Here is an 18,418-nt window from a genome sequence, read left to right on the forward strand (position 1 = left end):
GGTTAAACCCTTATTGGTGATAGCATTGGCAAATATGTTCTCCCATGAAGTGGGTTTTCTTGTTGTTTTGTTGATGGTTTCTTTTGCTGTGCAGAAACTCTTTATTTTGATGTAGTCCCATTTGTTTATTTTCTCTTTAGTTTCCAATGCCCTAGGATCTGTATCGGTGAAGAAATTGCTTCGGCATATGTCTGAGATTTTGTTGCCTTTGGATTCTTCTAGTATTTTTATGGTTTCCCATCGTATATTTAAATCCTTTATCCATTTTGAGTTTATTTTTGTGTATGGTGTAAGTTGGTGGTCTAGTTTCATTTTCTTGCATGTATCTGTCCAATTTTCCCAACACCATTTATTGAAGAGACTATCTTGACTCCATTATATGTTCTTGCCTCCTTTGTCAAATATTAATTGAACGTATTGGTTGGGGCTGATTTCTGGGCTCTCTATTTTATTCCATTGATCTATATGTCTGTTCTTGTGCCAGTACCAGGCAGTTTTGAGAACAGTAGCTTTGTAATACAGCTTGATATCTGGTATTGAGATCCCACCTACTTTGTTCTTTCTCAGGATCGCTGCAGCTATTCGGGGTCGTTTTTTATTCCAGATGAATTTTTGGAGAGTTCGTTCTAGGTCTGTGAAATATGCCATTGGTATTTTAATGGGAAGTGCGTTGAATGTATAGATTGCTTTGGGCAGTATGGACATTTTAATGATCTTGATTCTACCAATCCAAGAACATGGTATGTTCTTCCATCTCTTTATGTCTTCCTCTATCTCTTTTTTCAACATCCTGTAGTTTTCTGAGTAGAGGTCTTTTACCTCTTTAGTTAAGTTTATTCCTAGGTAGCTTAATTTTTTTGGTGCGATGGTAAATGGGATTGCTTTTTTACTCTCTCTTTCTGCACATTCACTATTGGTGCATAGAAATGCCATAGATTTCTTGGCGTTATTTTGTATCCTGCTACATTGCTGAATTCTTTTATTAAGTCTAATTGTTTTTTGATGGAATTTTAGGGTTTTATAAGTATAATATCATGTCATCTGCAAATAAGGACAGTTTTACTTCTTCTTTTCCAATTTGGATGCCTTTTATTTCTTCTTCTTGTCTAATTGCAATGGCTAATACTTCCAGTACTATGTCGAACAGGAGTGGTGAGAGTGGACATCCCTGTCTTGTTCCTGTTCTTAGGGGAAATGGTGTTAGTTTTTGTCCATTGAGTATGATGTTGGCTGTGGGTTTGTCATATATGGCTTTTATTATGTTGAGGTATGATCCTTCAATTCCCACCTTGCTGAGAGTTTTTATCAAATATTGGTGTTGAATTTTGTCAAACGCTTTTTCTGCATCAATTGATATGACTATGTGGTTTTTTTCTTTCAATTTGTTTATGTGATGTATCACGTTTATTGATTTGCAGATATTGTACCATCCTTGCATCCCTGGGATAAATCCTACTTGGTCGTGGTGTACGATCTTTCTGATGTACTGCTGGATCCAATTTGCTAAGATTTTGTTGAGGATTTTGGCATCTATATTCATGAGGGATATTGGCCTGTAATTCTCTTTCATTGTGTTGTCTTTACCTGGTTTTGGTATTAGGGTGATGCTGGCTTCATAGAATGAGCTTGGAAGTGTTCCTTCCTCTTGGATTTTTTGTAGTAGTCTGAGGAGGATAGGTTTTAGTTCTTCCTTGAATGTCTGGTAAAACTCCCCTGTGAAGCCGTCTGGTCCTGGGCTTTTATTTGCTGGAAGCTTTTTGATGACTGCTTCAATTTCTTCCATAGTTATTGGCCTATTGAGATTTTTAGATTCTTCCTGATTAAGTTTTGGAATGTTATATTTTTCTAGGAATATGTCCATTTCCTCCAGGTTGTCTAGTTTGTTGGAGTCGAGTAATCCATAGTAGTTTTTAACAATCATTTGTATTTCTGTGGGATCTGTTGTTATTTTGCCTCTATCATTTCTGATTTTTTTGATTTGTGTCCTTTCTCTTTGCTTCTTGGTGAGCCTGGCTAGAGGTTTGTCAATCTTGTTTATCCTTTCTAAGAACCAGCTCTTTGTTTCATTGATTTTCTGTATAGTATTTTTGGTCTCTATGTCATTTATTTCTGCTTCAATCTTTATTATCTACTTCCTTCTGCTCACTCTGGGGTTTTCTTGTTGCTCTCTTACTAATTCTTTGAGCTGTAGATTTAGATGATTTACTACCATTTTTTCTTGTTTTTTGAGATAGGCCTGTAGAGCTATAAACTTCCCTCTCAGGACTGCTTTCATTGTGTCCCAAAGGTTTTGGATTGTTCTGTTTTCATTGTCATTAGTTTCCAGGATGTTTTTAATTTCTTCTTTGATCTCATTGGTAACCCAATCAATATTTAATAACATGCTATTCAGCTTCCAAATGTTTGAGTATTTTGAGTTGTTTTTATTGTAGTTTATTTCTAATATTATGCCATTGTGGTCTGAGAAGATGCTTGGTATGATTTCAATCTTCTTGAATTTGGGGAGACTTTGTTTGTGACTCAATATGTGGTCTATTTTTGAAGATGTCCCATGAGCACTTGAGAAGAACGTATATTTTGTGGCTTTGGGGTGAAGTGTTCTGAAGATGTCAATTAAGTCCATCTGATCTAGTGAGTCATTTAGGATTGCTGTTTCTTTGCTGAGTTTTTGTCTAGCGGATTTATCCAGTGCTGTCAGTGGTGTATTAAAGTCCCCTACTATGATTTTATTGTTGTCGATCTCCCCCCTGATATCTTCCAGGAGTTTTCTTATGTATGTGGGTGCTCCTGCATTGGGTTCATATATGTTTATCAGGGTTATATCCTCCTGTTGTATTGATCCCTTTAGTATTATGAAGTGGCCTCCCTTATCTCTTGTTAAGGCCTTCACTTTGAGGTCTATTTTGTCTGATATAAGTATTGCTACCCCAGCTTTTTTTTTCATTTCCATTTGCCTGAAAGATATTTTCCCATCCCTTCACTTTCAGTCTGTGTGAGTCCCTTCTAATGAGGTGGGTCTCTTGTAGACAGCAAATATATGGGTCATGTTTTTTTATCCACTCAGCCACTTGATGTCTTTTGATTGGACCATTTAGTCCATTTACGTATAAAGTCATTATTGAAAGGTACTTGTTTGTAGCCATTTCGATTTTTTTGTGGCTGTTTTCTTTCTGAGCTTTTTTAGTTCTTCTTTTTACACCAGTCCCTTTAGCATTTCTTGCATTGCTGGCTTGGTGGTGATAAACTCCCTTAGCCTTTTTTTGTCTGTGAAGCTTCTTATTTCCCCTTCAGTTTTGAATGATACCCTTGCTGGATAGAGTATTCTTGGATTCAGTCCTTTGCTTTGCATCACTTTGTAAATTTCTGTCCATTCTTTTCTGGCCTGATGTGTTTCTGTTGAGAAATCATTTGATAATCTGATGGGGGATCCTTTGTAGGTAACTCTCTGTTTCTCTCTTGCAGCCTTTAAGATTCTCTCTTTGTCTTGTACATTTGCCATCGTTATTATGACGTGTCTTGGTGTGGGTCTTTTGGGGTTCATCTTGCCTGGGACTTTCTGTACTTATGTAACTTTTTTCTTCCCCATATCTGGGAAGTTTTCTGACATTATTTCTTCAAATAGATTTTCTAATCCTTGCTGCTCTTCTTGTCCTTCTTGCAGCCCTATTATGCGTATGTTACTTCGTTTCATGTTGTCCCAAAGTTCCCTTAGGCTCTCCTCCTGCTTTTTAATTTTTTTCTCCAGTTGCTGTTCAGATTGAGCTTGTATCTCTACCTTATCTTCTAACTCACTAATTCGGTCCTCTGCTTCTTCTAGTCTGCTGTTGAAATCTTCCATGGTGTTTTTGATTGTAGCTATATCACTTTTCATTTCTTCCTGATTCTTGCATAGGTTGTTGATTTTCTCATCCATTCAGTGAATGAATTGTACAACCATTATTCTGAATTCTTTTTCTGTCATGTTGCATGCTTCAACTTCATTAATATCCTTTCTTGGCGACTCTTCATTGTCTTTCCTCTGGGTGTTGTGTCGTCTCTTCATTCTGATTATATCCCGATGGTTTAAACGTCGAGTTGCGTGGGCCTGGGCCTTGTGCAGTGGGAGCCTCCCACCACCCTAGTGTCACTGAAGAGCTCTGACACTAAGATGTGTGGTTGTTGTGGGTTGGTGGGAACCAGGCTCGCTCAGAGTCAGTGTTGTCAGCGCTCAATGTGGCTTCGTACGCGCCCTTAGAATCAGGGACCCTGCCTGCACCATGCTGGAACAGAGACCCCCCCCCCCCGAAGCATGTTGAAAACCAGAGCCCCCTAGCATGCGCCAGGAGTCAGAGTTCCCCAATAATCCAGTATCAGAGTCTCTGTTGCTTCGCGTGACCTTGCCTTGAGAATCAGGGTCCCTGTGTGCCCTTGCACCAGGAATTGGAGTCACTGGCTCTTAGTCTGAATGCACAGGGAATCAGGATCTCAGGCGCAGGTGATAAGAAACACAGTCAAGTCACTGGTGCTTGGTGCTGCCTCCTGCCCAGAGAATCGGGGTCCCTGGGCCTGTGCTATGCGGGACAAATTCCCGGTGTTCCTGCGATTGCTCCCAGCCCAGGGCTCTGAAGCTGGCAGTGTGGGTAGGACCAGGTCCTGGTGTTCGCAGGATTGCTCCCAGCCCAGGACTCCTGAACCCGGCCCCACGCGGGATCAGTTCCAAGGTGCTCTCGCACTTCCAGGCTAAAGTTCCTGGAGCTCTGAGGCGCCAGCGAGGGGTGGGTCTATCAGTTAGTTACTCTGGCGATGCCAGCAAGCCTGTGGGAAGGGGGGATGGGCTCTGTTACTCACGGATCTGCCGCGGGGATTTCTGAACTTTTGGTGTCCACAGGTCTGTAGCTGTGGTCACGGGTCTCTGACCCCAGTGGCTGCAGGGTCCTCGTATGTGTCTGAGATCAGACTGGGTGGTGCTGAGGCCAGGATCCTAGTCTCAAGAAGCTCTGTTTCCCAAGATGGCATGGTCGCCGTGCCTGTGCTGGCCGCCCAGGAGTGTCCACGCAGGAAGCGGGACCCCGCCGCCTAAGACTGCCCGGTTTAGCAGCCCCTTAGAAGACCTGCAGAATCTAACTGTCCCTAGCTCATACACACACACCACACACGTCCACACACTCCTCTATCACTTCCTTGCGCTCTCACACTCTCTCCCTCCCTACCTTCCTGCTGGTCGCCATTTTTCCTCTTTTCCAGTGTTTAATATTTTGACTATTCACTTTAGAGCTATCAAATATTATAAATTAAGCATATGGAAAATAAATACAATTGTTAGATTTTGTGGTAACTTATATTTACATTGAGGATGTTTTTCTCTGTCATTAAAAGCCTGAGTGTCAAGTATATAGTTCACTTTAAGCTGCTGTTGAAACTCCCAAGTTTGGATTTATGACTATATCATAGGTCAAAATAAAACTGAGTATGCATAACTTTGCTCTTTTCTTCAGCCTTAAAATCAGCTCTAGAAGATGTCATATTACTACGTGATTAAAAAAGCTAAAGGAGCTGAGTTATAACTTAGTCAGTGTAATCACTGAATTTAAACTTGCCCATTCAGAAGGGTAGACCTTCCAGAAACCTCCCTATCCCCAGTCCCACAAGGCAGCAGAAGATGGCATGTGTGCTGAGGACTGGATGTTTTCTAAGGGAAGGGAAATGTATTTTCACTTCTTTCTCCCCATCTTACCAAACCCAGAAATAAGTACCTCCCTTAGAGAGAAATGAGTAAGGGTACAGAGAGAATGGTTGCAGTTCAATCCTTTCATTCAATTATCAATACATCTGCAAGTGTAGATGTCCTTCTATAGTGGGAAAATATTAGAGCAAGGGAAAATGGTTTCTTGGCATCATAAAATATATGTTTTTAGTTTTCAATAAGTTGCCCATATTCTCCTTTTGGTGGCATTTTATTCCAACCTTTGTACTTTCTAATCATGTTGTACTTTGTCTTAGTCAAGACAAACTACCAGTCCTTTATGGTGAACTCCAGTTTCAAGTTATCATCTCTGTATTGCAGCCTGTCATGCTTTTCCTGGCCATGACTCATCTTTTTCCAAAATTATGTTCTTTCTAATATGATATTAAATTTGATTGTATGTCAGCTTTTTGCTGTAGCTGCACTGTAGGTAAGATTAGAGCAGGGTATGCAAAGATTACCTCCTGTCTCTGGTAGTGAATGGCACAGCACAGAGTGGATATTAAGCAACTAATGTACTACATTGGCTAATTGAAATTTAAGTACCATCTTCAAAAAGCAAGACCAGCATATTTTTTGAAGGCTAAGATCTTATTATTTACAACTCATACTTTTAATTAAAAATACTTTTTTGAGAACAAAAATAAATGATGAGAATCATTGACTGGCTGCCTTGTGTACACTCATTACTGGGGATCGAGCCTGAGGCCCAGGCATGTTCCCTGACCAGGTGTCGGGCCACAAACTTCCAGTTCATAGGTCTATGCTCAACCACTGAGGAACACAGGCTGGGCTGCTCTCTCTCTTTTCTAAGGCTGAATTGCAAAAAAATAAAAAATAAATATATATCCATTATCTTGTCCTTCAAACCTTAAATTTTCTTTCATAGTAAACAGAGCATTAGTAGTTGTAGAAATAGTAAGTAATTATCACTTGTTGATTGACCAGTGCCAGACTCTAGAATGGTCAAATAGTTTTATTGTTCTGAATGCCATGTGATAAAGGCTATTAAAATATCAATGAAATTGCCCTAACTGGTTTGGCTCAATGGATAGAGCATCAGCCTGCGGACTCAAGGGTCCCAGGTTTGATTCTGGTCAAGGGCATGTACCTTGGTTATGGGCACATCCCCAGTAGGGAGTGTGCAGGAGGCAGCTGATTGATGTTTCTCTCTCATCAATGTTTCTAACTCTCTATCCCTCTCCTTTCGTCTCTGTAAAAAAATCAATAAAATATATATTTAAAATATATATATAGATATATATGTATATCTATATATATATATGAAATTAAAAAAATGCGTTTGTGGGGAAAATAAAAAAATCCACTAAATGACTACAGTATTTTCCTAACCAAAAAAAGCATGTATAAAATGATTAAATACCTGTTTATTCGTGAGTACCACATGTAAAGGCTCAATTCTAGGTCTTTTTACAGAAAGAGTGTAAATTTTTTCGTGAATCACTTTTGGCAATAGTAGTTCCAAACCACCATGGTGATTACTGCCTTGTTTCATGATGGTGATAACTTTAATAAATGGTGTCCCAAAATTCACACAAGAAGTAATTTTGATAGAAAACACAGGTTTATTATTAAAAATTATAAATATTTAATTGATTCATAAAGTATATAGTATAGGGTTATGTATGGAATAGCATATCGGGTAAATGGCCTCCATGGCTTTGCTGGCACATACGCCCAAGAAACAATTCAATTACTGCATGAGTCATTTCCTGGTCGTGTAATTTCCCGTTTTGGTGATCAGAATTGACCGCCCAAATCATGCGATTTAACGCCATTGGACTTTTTTCTTTGGGGTTTTTTGAAGTCTAAGGTTTATGCCAACAAGCCCACGACCACCCATGCCTTGAAGGAGGAAATTGAGCGCTGTATCAATGAAATTCAGCCACATTTATGCAAAACGGTCATGGAAAATTTCAACAAAAGAGTGTGTATGTGCCAGCAAAGCCATGGAGGCCATTTACCCGATATGCTATTCCATGCATAACCTTATACTGTATACTTTATGAATCAATAAAAAATTTACAATTTTTAATTATAAACCTGTGTTTTCTATCAAAATTACTTCTTGCGTGAATTTTGGGACAGCCTTTATGTTTCTTTTATCTTATATTGTTAAGGAACCTAAAATGATACTAGAAATTAGCCCATATTTCCCATTTTATTGTTTTCATTAATGAATGATGTATCCTTGGACATTAAACATTTTCTCTTAAAAATTAGAGCTGGAAAATTTTGACAGATGTTTAATGCATAAAGGTTGTTTGTGATTAATGAACTATTTGGAACTAATTTCCTAAATTCAAAACTCTATCTTTTCTGAGATTTGGAAATTTCCATTGCCTTTAATTAAATTGCCTGGCATGGATGAGACAAATGTCTATGTATATAACAACTTTTTATATCAAAGCTAAAACATAGTGTCATCTTTGTGAAGACATTTTAAGAGGTAATTAGTGATCCAAATATAAATTAAGTTTCAACTTTGTGAGATGTTAACTTTGCAAATAAATCAACTCTAGTGACAAGCCACCAGTCTGAAATATAGGAAGTAGAGAATTCTCATTTGCATATATTTACATATATTTGACAACATTATACTTGAATATTAGTTTTATAAGACTAGAGACTTTGTTTCTCTATCATTTTATCCTCAGTGTCAAGAAAAATGGCTGTCATGTAAAGTTGTGTACTACACAATGGTGCAGACAGCAGGAGTGAAAGGACTAAAATGTAGCCCATGACCACTCACAGGTCTAACTCCAAAGGGACTGTTTTCATCCAAAGGGGAATTTTCTCATAATTTTCATTAATTGGAATCACCTATGTCCCTGCTACAATAGTGACATATTTAGTAGGAGCTCAATAACATTTATGATTGATACATGAAGGAATTTACTAGTATTCTGTGAATTGCTAAACTCACCCATGTAAAAAAAATGACACATTACAAATAACTCTCTGTGCATGGCAGCTGACAGGTTCATTTGGCATTAATTATGTTAATTTAAGATAGTTTAGTTTTGAAACAGAGAACCACAAATACAAAATAATATCTTAGAATTAAAGAAGCAGTGATTGTCTCTTGTATAGAAATCATTTTATAGTGTTTTTACTTTATTCCCCCTGCTTATTTGATATCAAAGGAGAAAACGAAATGTAGAGTGGATAGTGATTTTGAGTGGACTAGAACCTGATGGTGTGGAAGAAAGACATTTAGGTAGATTTATATTATTTAATTGTATTATAAAGATAGAAAAGACACTTTGAGAGCATCTAGGATCCGGCCCGCGGGCCGTAGTTTGCCCACGGCTGGTCTAGTCAGTGTATATAATTCAAAACACTAGTTCATCACTGCTTTAATCTTAAGTATCTGATGTTAAATCATTGTACTTTCACATGTTAGCAAGGAAAACATGCATTACTAGCTCACAAATTTAAAAAATGTATTTTGTATATTATATTTCAGTACAACTGGTTGCATTTAAAATCCAGTGGATTTAATTTTATGCTTTTAAAAACATTATAATGAGAAAGGGTCCTTAAGTTTTACCAGATGCCGAATAGGTTTCTGACACCAAAAAGCTAAAAATTCTGCTGTAAAATACAAGAGTGCAATAATTGTTGAATTTTCTAAAAGTACTTGCTTAAGAGTGGATGGGATTTCTAAGGTCTAATTTTAGCCAATACATTTATAAATTAACTAAATATTAATATATTTAGATGGATAATATTCACGTTTATTAAAAAATTTAAATCTTAAATAAAGATGTAGTTAATCATGTTTATATATACACATATGCTCATATATACCTAATAAGGAAACTACAATGTATATGGTGTGCTTTTCATTCATAAAGACATAGTTTAAGGTTTCAATCCTTTGAAAAATCTTACCATCGAAACCATACCCACAGCCGTTTCAAAAGCATTAAAACTGAAGACTGCAATATATTACTCAAAGCTCAAATTCTGTCCTTTTCACAGGCCACGCAGAAAGAGATTGAGAAACAGAAGGTTCATCTAAAGAGTGTCACGGAACTCGGAGAGGCCTTGAAAACAGTTTTGGGCAAGAAGGAAACCTTGGTGGAAGATAAACTGAGTCTTCTAAATAGTAACTGGGTAGCTGTCACTTCCCGAGCAGAAGAGTGGTTAAACCTTTTGTTGGTAAGAGAAGAGGCTGGAAGATTTGCAACCCCTCTCCCTCATGGGAAATAAATTACATAAGCACTCAATAATGATACTTGTGTTTATAAATTCCTGCGCCCCACATAAATGCTAGCTCTTAATTCAATATCTATAACTGTATTTTAATATATTTCCATTTTCATGCTCTACTCCATATAGAGTTCAAACCTAAAAGTAATTTGAATGATACTGAATTTCTGTCTGTTAAAACTGTAGAACATAGGACAGATCTTTTAAGAACATCGTCTAACCAATAATATGTCATGGTATGTCTCTGTAAAATTAAGGAATACCAGAAACACATGGAAAACTTTGACCAGAATGTGGAACACATCACAAACTGGATCATTCATGCTGATACACTTTTGGATGAATCTGAGAAAAAGAAACCCCAGCAAAAAGAAGACGTGCTTAAGGTAGCAAATAAAATATTATGAAAAGTAATATTTAAATAGTACAACTGTTATGTCAATCATGTTTGTCCTAAAAAATACCAGACTTCTTAATAAGAATGAAAAAAAAATTCCTTCCTTCCTTCCTTCCTTCCTTCCTTCCTTCCTTCCTTCCTTCCTTCCTTCCTTCCTTCCTTCCTCCCTCCCTCCCTTCCTCCCTCCCTCCCTCCCTTCCTCCCTCCCTTCCTCCCTCCTTCCCTTTGTACTTTCTTAATTCAAATGGGAGCTAATGTTTTGGAAGAGTTCTGTAATCTAGGTATCTGTCCATATCCACCCCTCAGCTAATTACAGGCAACTTAAACTCTAATGAGAAAGGATACCAGGATTTACTTTGGTGTCCTATTACAAATTCCTGTCCATTTTAATAATAGTACTCCCTTCTTTTATCAAACACGAAGATGCGGTAGGCATCATTCACAGCCCATCTGAATAAACACTTAAGATCTAATCACCTGGACTTTTGCCTATTCGGTGTTCAAATCTTAGGATTAGTAACAGTCCTGAGCTTATATGACACTGAATTTGTCATCTTTAACCATATATAAAGTAAACAGTACTTTTCTCTGTTTTTGTATTAAAATAAATTATTAGGACATTTTTAGTCATCTTTCTCAAAGGAAAGGCAACTTAATCTTTACTTAAAAAATGGTTCCTGCTCTAACCAGTTTGGCTCAGTGGATAGAGTGTCGTCCTGCGGACTGAAAGGTCCCAGGTTCGATTCCAGTCAAGGGCATGTACCTTGGTTGTGGGCACATCCCCAGTAGGGGGCGTGCAGGAGGCAGCTGATCAATGTGTCTCTCTCATTGGTGTTTCTAACCCTCTATCCCTCTCCCTTCCTCTCTGGAAAAAAATCAATAAAATATATTTTAAAAAAATGATTCCTATAAAGGGTGTGAGAGGTATAATGTGCAAATATGTCTTATTAATGCTGTATTATTTCTTCTTAATGACATCTTTCTCAGTTAAAAAGAGTTGAATTTTCCCAAATACCATTTAAATTCATGATACCTTACTTTGTTTTGCAGTTTTCAATAATTCCATTTAAAGAACAGTCAAAATTATAATTTCTTTCCATATAATTTATTTGTTTGTTTTTATGCAATTGATATTTTCTGAGGATTACAATTTTTTGTCATGAAAGACTGTAAATGTATTTCAGGCTATCCCCAAAACATATTTACACTATTGCCTGTGCCTTACGTTGCCTTCCCTTTGACCTTGATATGTAGTTAAGGACTGTCATGGTAAAATTACTTTGAGGTCTTTAGAATAATAGGAAGTGAGCTATTTCACTTATACAGTACCAGTAGTCACTCTGACCCCTTGTGTCAGACAGAACATCCGCAATCTATGTCTGTGACACAGAATCCATATGTGTTAGAAAATCTGTTTTGCCCATGGCACTTAATATGATAAACAAAAGGGAATTCAAAAGTGCCAGGAAAGGATTGGAAATTGTTTTTCAGCTACCTCCTTCTTAAGTATATGTTCAGATTGTTCCACAGCTATGAAATTTATTCAAGATAAAACTAAATATAAAATATTGTAATTGTTGCAGGAAAACATTCCTTGTCCTTCCTCAGATTCTCAGACTAAGTCAATATTTAAATGAACATAGGTCATATTTAAGGAAGGACAGCTAACTGTTTTTCTGAGATCACACACGTTCTTATTCTACTTCTATTTTATGGGAGTTGGCATTTTTCTTCCTTCTATCTGCATGTGTTTGTTCGTTCTCTCTCTCTCTCTCTCTCTCTCTCTCTCTCTCTCTCTCTCTCTCTCTCTCTCTCTCCTGTTCTCTCACTGTCTTGCAACTTCCATTTAATTACTAACTTCAAGCCCTGTCTCTTGCTCATGGAATATAGCGTTTAAAGGCTGAAATGAATGACATGCGCCCAAAGGTGGACTCCACGCGTGACCAAGCAACAAACTTGATGGCAAACCGCGGCGACCACTGCAGGAAAGTAATAGAGCCCAAAATCTCAGAGCTCAATCATCGATTTGCAGCCATTTCTCACAGAATTAAGACTGGAAAGGTAGGAAGACCTGCTCCGAGGTGGAAACTAGTGATAAATGATCTCTTGCGAAGGTTGCGCAATACTCTGAAGGGGGCACACAACCCCCACAGCAAAGTTTTCAAAAGGAAAATGAAAGCCAAAATGTATTTAAGGAAATTTTATCCCTGAATCTCTGAATCTCTCCCCCCCTTACTCTCACCCTCTCTTTCCCCTGTCTCTTCCTATCTCTCGCAGTCTCACTTTCTCTCTGTCGTTTCTTTGTCATGCCATAGCTAGACAAAAAAAAAAACAACAACAACAACAAAAAAAACTGCATTCTATACTGGTTTACATATGTACTTTCAGGGGTAACCTACAGCAAAGTAACAAATAGCATGCTGCAGGCCAACAACAACAAAAAGCACAAAAGACATCCATCTAAAGAAAGCACTACTGACATATCTTGCCAAATACAATATTGCTTGTGTGTAATGCGGATCAAATCTCCCAAATGAGGCCTTGTACATCTCCTGCATGATCTAGGGTATTCATTCCTCCTTAATGGCTACACACATGTGTGTTTGTATGTGTATTGAACTTGCTCTTGCTAGTTGTTGATATTGTGACAAAATCCATTAAGCTATAATGACTTGCTCAAGCCATGAAAACAAATAATTGCAAAGCTTATATATCCTATTTTTTGTAATTTTATATGATTATATTTATTCAATTGAATGGAGACCCAGGAGATATGGAACTTTTGCATGATAACCCTTTATATTTGTGTAACACTTAAAAAAGACGAAATCTTAAATAATAGGTAGCATGCAAAATACTTAATGCAGTATTCTAAATTTTCAATTTTGGGGGGAAATGGCAGCATGCAAGGAATTACCCCCAAATTTATAAAATGTAATTTGATTATATATATATATATATATATATATATATATATATATATATACTTTTAAATATAAAAATGTGTGTAAAAGAAACATGTATTTACATATACAGATAATGGCTGGAAATAATCTTAAATGAGAAAAATGTTATTGAACTATTTGTGAGAAAATGATATTGAACTATTTGTGAGGTAAGTCTTGATTCCTGGAAAAATAGAATACATTTGAAAAATTGCTTTTATAAATATGGAGAGACAATTATAGCATGGTTTACAATTGCTGCATTTTCTAAGGCATTACAATGTATCACTGTTATATATAATAGTACATACTTAAAGGAGTTTCTAAAATATACAAAAATGTGATATGAATTTTAAATATTTTATGCACATAAAACATAGCTACCCTTCAAAATTCACCTTCCCAAAGCAAAAAGGTATTAGCTTACCTTAATTCATTGCTTCTTCTTTGTAATATTTGAGTTAACTAGTTTGTTGTATGCATTTATATATTATTTTAAGTAAGGCATTTTCACCTGAAAAATATCTGACAGGCTTTGAAACTTTATTTTCAGAGCAGAGTTGTTGTTTTTTGGTAAGAATTCACTCTGCTGTTTAAAGAGATAATTGTTTTTATTTCTGAAGATAGCCCTAGAATATGTGTTATCTAAACAAACAGCAATGTTACTTCAGTTACCTGAGAAATGAATGCTAATAATCCATTGCTAAATTTTGTGTTCTTCAACCTATATATGTATATAAAGTGTCACTAAGCTATAGAACATTTAAGAGAAAACAGGTTATTATTTTCTTTATTCTGTCAACGGTTGATTGAGATAAAAGATGTTACATGTTTGTGATTTGTAGATTTTGAAGAATGAGTAGAATTCATCCTGCACCAATAGCAGCTGGCTTAGTATGGCCGAGAGAAATTTGTGATTTTCATTCTATGTTCTGTACAAATTTGTCAGTATATGTTCAGATATCATGCATCAGGTGAACTACTTGATGTACATCCTTTGTTTTCCTTACTAAAGAAAGGCATAAGCAATTTTAAATCAATATTTTCAATTATATATTAATTGAAAAGACAATCACAGTTTTACTTTCTAAGATTTCATTTTCTCTAAGTTAATAAAGACAATTGGATGCAATAGTGACCCCATTTGGGGATTTTGAAGAGATAATTATGCTCTATCATCATGAAAGCATTTGCTTATTTATTCATTTCATCAGCTAATGATATTGAGTATCCATTATGCTAGTGAGTATGGAAATATACAAAAATGTAAATAATACTTGCTTTAAAAATATCTGTTTACAAACACAAACTTAAATACTTATTGAAATCATAGAATATGCTTAACACTAGTTTAACTTCATGGAGATGTTCAATTTATGATTAAGGTTACTCCCAGCAATCCCATAGTGTCATAGGAAGAATAGTGTAGATAGAAGACTGATTCTGAGGCCTAATTTTGTCAGGATTAGGCAGAACATGTGGTTTCTCTGCAATGTCATTTCAGTGTTTATAAGATAAAGGAGTTGAATTAGATTAGTGGATTTTAAAAGGAGAACTACCTTGCCACACCCAAAAGGAGTTATTATTTTAAAAAGAATGTATAAAATGGATTAGCAAGTTACTGGATGGTAGGGTTTCTGCCCTTTTATCTATCTCCTTCCAATAATGGGGTTCAGGAGATACAAGTTATTCCATAGAACATGGTGGGAAATTTCTGGGTTAGATTAGTGAAAACTAGGACTAATCTATAGTCCTTGGTATTTCTAAAATTTGACAGTCCAGTGATCTTTTGTTGATACAGTAAGGGATTTAAAATAATGACTTGTATACGTGTATTGGTTTATGGAGTACAATAATTCTGGAAGTGCTGGAATTCTCAGGGGTGGCCTTTGATTTCTAAGTCAAGTTCCTATTATATAGTAGGGCTTCTGTAAGGTAAGATTGGGTTAGAATATGGCCTTCTATGATTGAGTCTATGGGTAGGTTTCACTTAAAAGAATAACCTAGGAAATAATCTATGGTGATAAAGTAAATAAATAAAAGTAGGTTGGGAATGAATACGGATATAACATAGACTTGGTATAAGAACTAATTTCAGGATGCTTTTTAAAGGTCAACTGGAAAGGACAATTGAGTAGAGCAAAAGTTTATCCTGAAATTCACTAACAATGCCTGAATTCACTATTTGGTGATGAATATAAAGTCTCTGTCTCCTGCAAGGGCTGTCCATTGGAGGAAATTCCCAAATCCAGAAAGCAATGAGACCCTCATTTCTGGTTAGAAATGTAGTAAGATGATGCCTTTCTTATCTTAACCTCAAGATTGTGTCAAGAATCAAATGATCTAAGATATGTAAAAGCACACATTTAAAAATCTATAAATTGTTACATAGATAAAAAGATGCTAAAAACCATTAACATCAATAATTGTTTCCATTTTTATATATCTAGACTCAAATGTCCAAATTTTGAGGATTGAGACAGAAATGTCTAGGGAAATTAAATTGAGGAATAGCTAATTTGTCTTTCTGGTCTCTTCTGGAATGGGCTGGGGCTAAGAATACCTCTTTGTTATGTCCTTTGCAAGGACCAGTTTTACAGATTATCAAGTGGACCAATTTAAGAAGTGCTAGGAAGTTCTACTGGCCCCACATACAATCCTTCAAATACATGAAATAGTACCTCTTCCTATTTTATTTAGGTTCATCAGTAGTATCTGATGACTTCAAAAAAGCTTAATTCCTCCTAATCTCTGTGAAGTCAGTTTGAGGAATGGAAGTTTTAACAGACATGATCAGAATCATTAGAAAAATTAATCAGTGATAATTTCAGAATTCTGGTTAAAGTCAGTGGAATCAATGGGAAAGACATCATGTCTCAATTTTTTCTGCTTTAGGGCATCTGAACATGGTAGCATAGCAGGGTGATGGGGAGGGATACTATCAGGAAAAGAAAGTAACTGGGGACAGAAGCATAGAAAGGGAAAGAGGAAGCAAAAATAAACTACTGAGTTCTGTGGTTTATGTCAGCTCTACCCTTCTTTATCTTCTAATAAGCCAAGATGAAGATGGGGTCAACAGTTAGAGAGAGAGATGATATTTGAATAGATCTTAAAGAATTAATGAAGGAAGGGTTTGGGAAAGGGGACACTTTGAATTAACTCTTAAAATTCATATACTATTTCAGGTCACAATGCTTGGCATTCTGGTGCTTATATGGCTAGGAGTTTACTAGCGATTCAAGGAGTTTACTGTTTAATGGTTGAGTAAAATATGTTCATGGATACTGGGCTGAGAATGAGTGTGTGCTGAATGAATTTAGTAGCCTCTCTAGCAACATAGAGAAGATAACAATTTATGATAAACTTATGATAAAGTTTAAATGTGTTTAATGGAGAGTAGGTTGTATTTGCGTACAGAATATAGAGTATGGAGCATGAAGCTTTAGTTGCGCATAAGACAGAAAAGGATGATTAGACAGTGTGCAGAGGTCATGGCAACCAATCTAATACTTTATGCTTAATTTAGTAGGCAATGAGGAGTCCTTGATGGATTTTTTCGTACACTACTGAAAGTTTATTTCAGTAGTGGTTGTGAAGAGCATTCAACCGAATTATAACAGGAAGTAGGGAAACCAATTTGGAAGCCATAGTAATAATTTAGATGAGAAACAGTGAGTATCTCAAATAAAGAGGTGTCTATGGGAATGGAAAAGAAGTGACAGTTGAGAAGAGTGACTCTCAAACCTTTGTTACTGGAGGAATTGTGAAAACACAAATTGTTGCCCCCCTCCTGAGATTATAACTCAGTAGGCCTTGGGTGGGACCTGATAATTTACATTTCTAACAAGTTTCCTGGTGATATCCATGCTAATGATATAGGGACCGCACTTTGGGAAACACTGGTCTAGAGACATTGAGAACTAGCCTAGAGATAAAGTATTACATATGGAAATGACTTAGGATTCAAGACTTATTTAGATGAAAGTCTGCATATGAATTATAAGAATCATAATATATTATGTGCATCAAGATATATTTGTCCCATTGTAATACTTAGTTTCAAAAAAATGTTGACTAAAACAGACTTTTCCTAGCTATGTCCTATTAATATGGGCAGTTGCTTTGTTAGAAGATATTATGAAATTTATATACATAATTTGCTCAATTATAATGCTTTCTCTTATAAAGACAGAAATAGTTCACTTTTCTGTGGAACGGAATGTTAATTATTGGCCTTCTAATCGGTACTAACTAGAAAAAAGGTGAACTTGTTTTCTGCCTTCTCTTTATTAAGATTTATGTGTCATTGGGTATGAAATGCCATATTTCCTTTAATTTTCTAATGGACATTAAAATCATTGAGATTTGGACAATCTGGTATCATCTATGTAAATATTCATAGTTCTATTGTCAGTTTTTTTTTTACCTCCAATCCATGTTAGCAGATCAAAAGTAATCGTTCATTGGACAGATACTTTCATATATATATATATATATATATATATATATATATATATATATGGCTATGAGAAAGCCAGTGAGTTTCCCATTTATTGTAAACTATATCAGGAAAAAAGAGACACACATAAGTGAGTCTAAGCTATCTTAAATAGTGGTTTTGTAAGTGAAAAATAATGTAAAAATATAGTAACAATAGTTTAGATAGATATTTTGGCTCTCCTAAATATCAGTGGGAAATAAATAATATATCTTACAAATGTGACCTAGAATGTCAAAATAAGGTTTATTGGATTTGAACATTTTAATTAAAAACTAATTTTCAATAATTAGCATTATCAATACAAATATGTTGACCTTTTTTCCCTTTGTAGTCAATTTATAATTAAGCACCTTCTCTGATAGAAGAGAACAGGATCCGTCAATTGGTACAGTTATTCTTGTAACCATATATATATATATATATATATATATATATATATGCTTTTTAGTAAAATTTCTACAAATAAATTACAACAGAAAGCATAGATGAAAACTTAGGCAAAGATCTATAGATATTGCATAATCTATACAGTATTAATTACAGCTGAAACCCTGAAATAATAGTAACAGATTAATACCCAAGTTATGTAATACTATATCAGCTAATTTTATTTT

General features: G+C 35.8%; 1 protein-coding gene across 1 annotated transcript in view; it reads left to right on the forward strand.

Annotated features, from left to right (window-relative positions):
• DMD (dystrophin) overlaps positions 1-18,418 on the forward strand; it is a 1,824,373-nt gene that overhangs the window by 452,307 nt on the left and 1,353,648 nt on the right. Inside the window, exons 33-35 of the mRNA XM_036304100.1 lie at positions 9,731-9,910; positions 10,219-10,347; positions 12,249-12,419. Coding sequence (XP_036159993.1) covers positions 9,731-9,910; positions 10,219-10,347; positions 12,249-12,419 — 480 coding nt within the window. The remainder of the gene's footprint in view (positions 1-9,730; positions 9,911-10,218; positions 10,348-12,248; positions 12,420-18,418) is intronic.

Source organism: Myotis myotis, unplaced genomic scaffold (genome assembly GCF_014108235.1).
Source record: "Myotis myotis isolate mMyoMyo1 unplaced genomic scaffold, mMyoMyo1.p scaffold_m19_p_4, whole genome shotgun sequence".
Classification (NCBI taxonomy): domain Eukaryota; kingdom Metazoa; phylum Chordata; class Mammalia; order Chiroptera; family Vespertilionidae; genus Myotis; species Myotis myotis.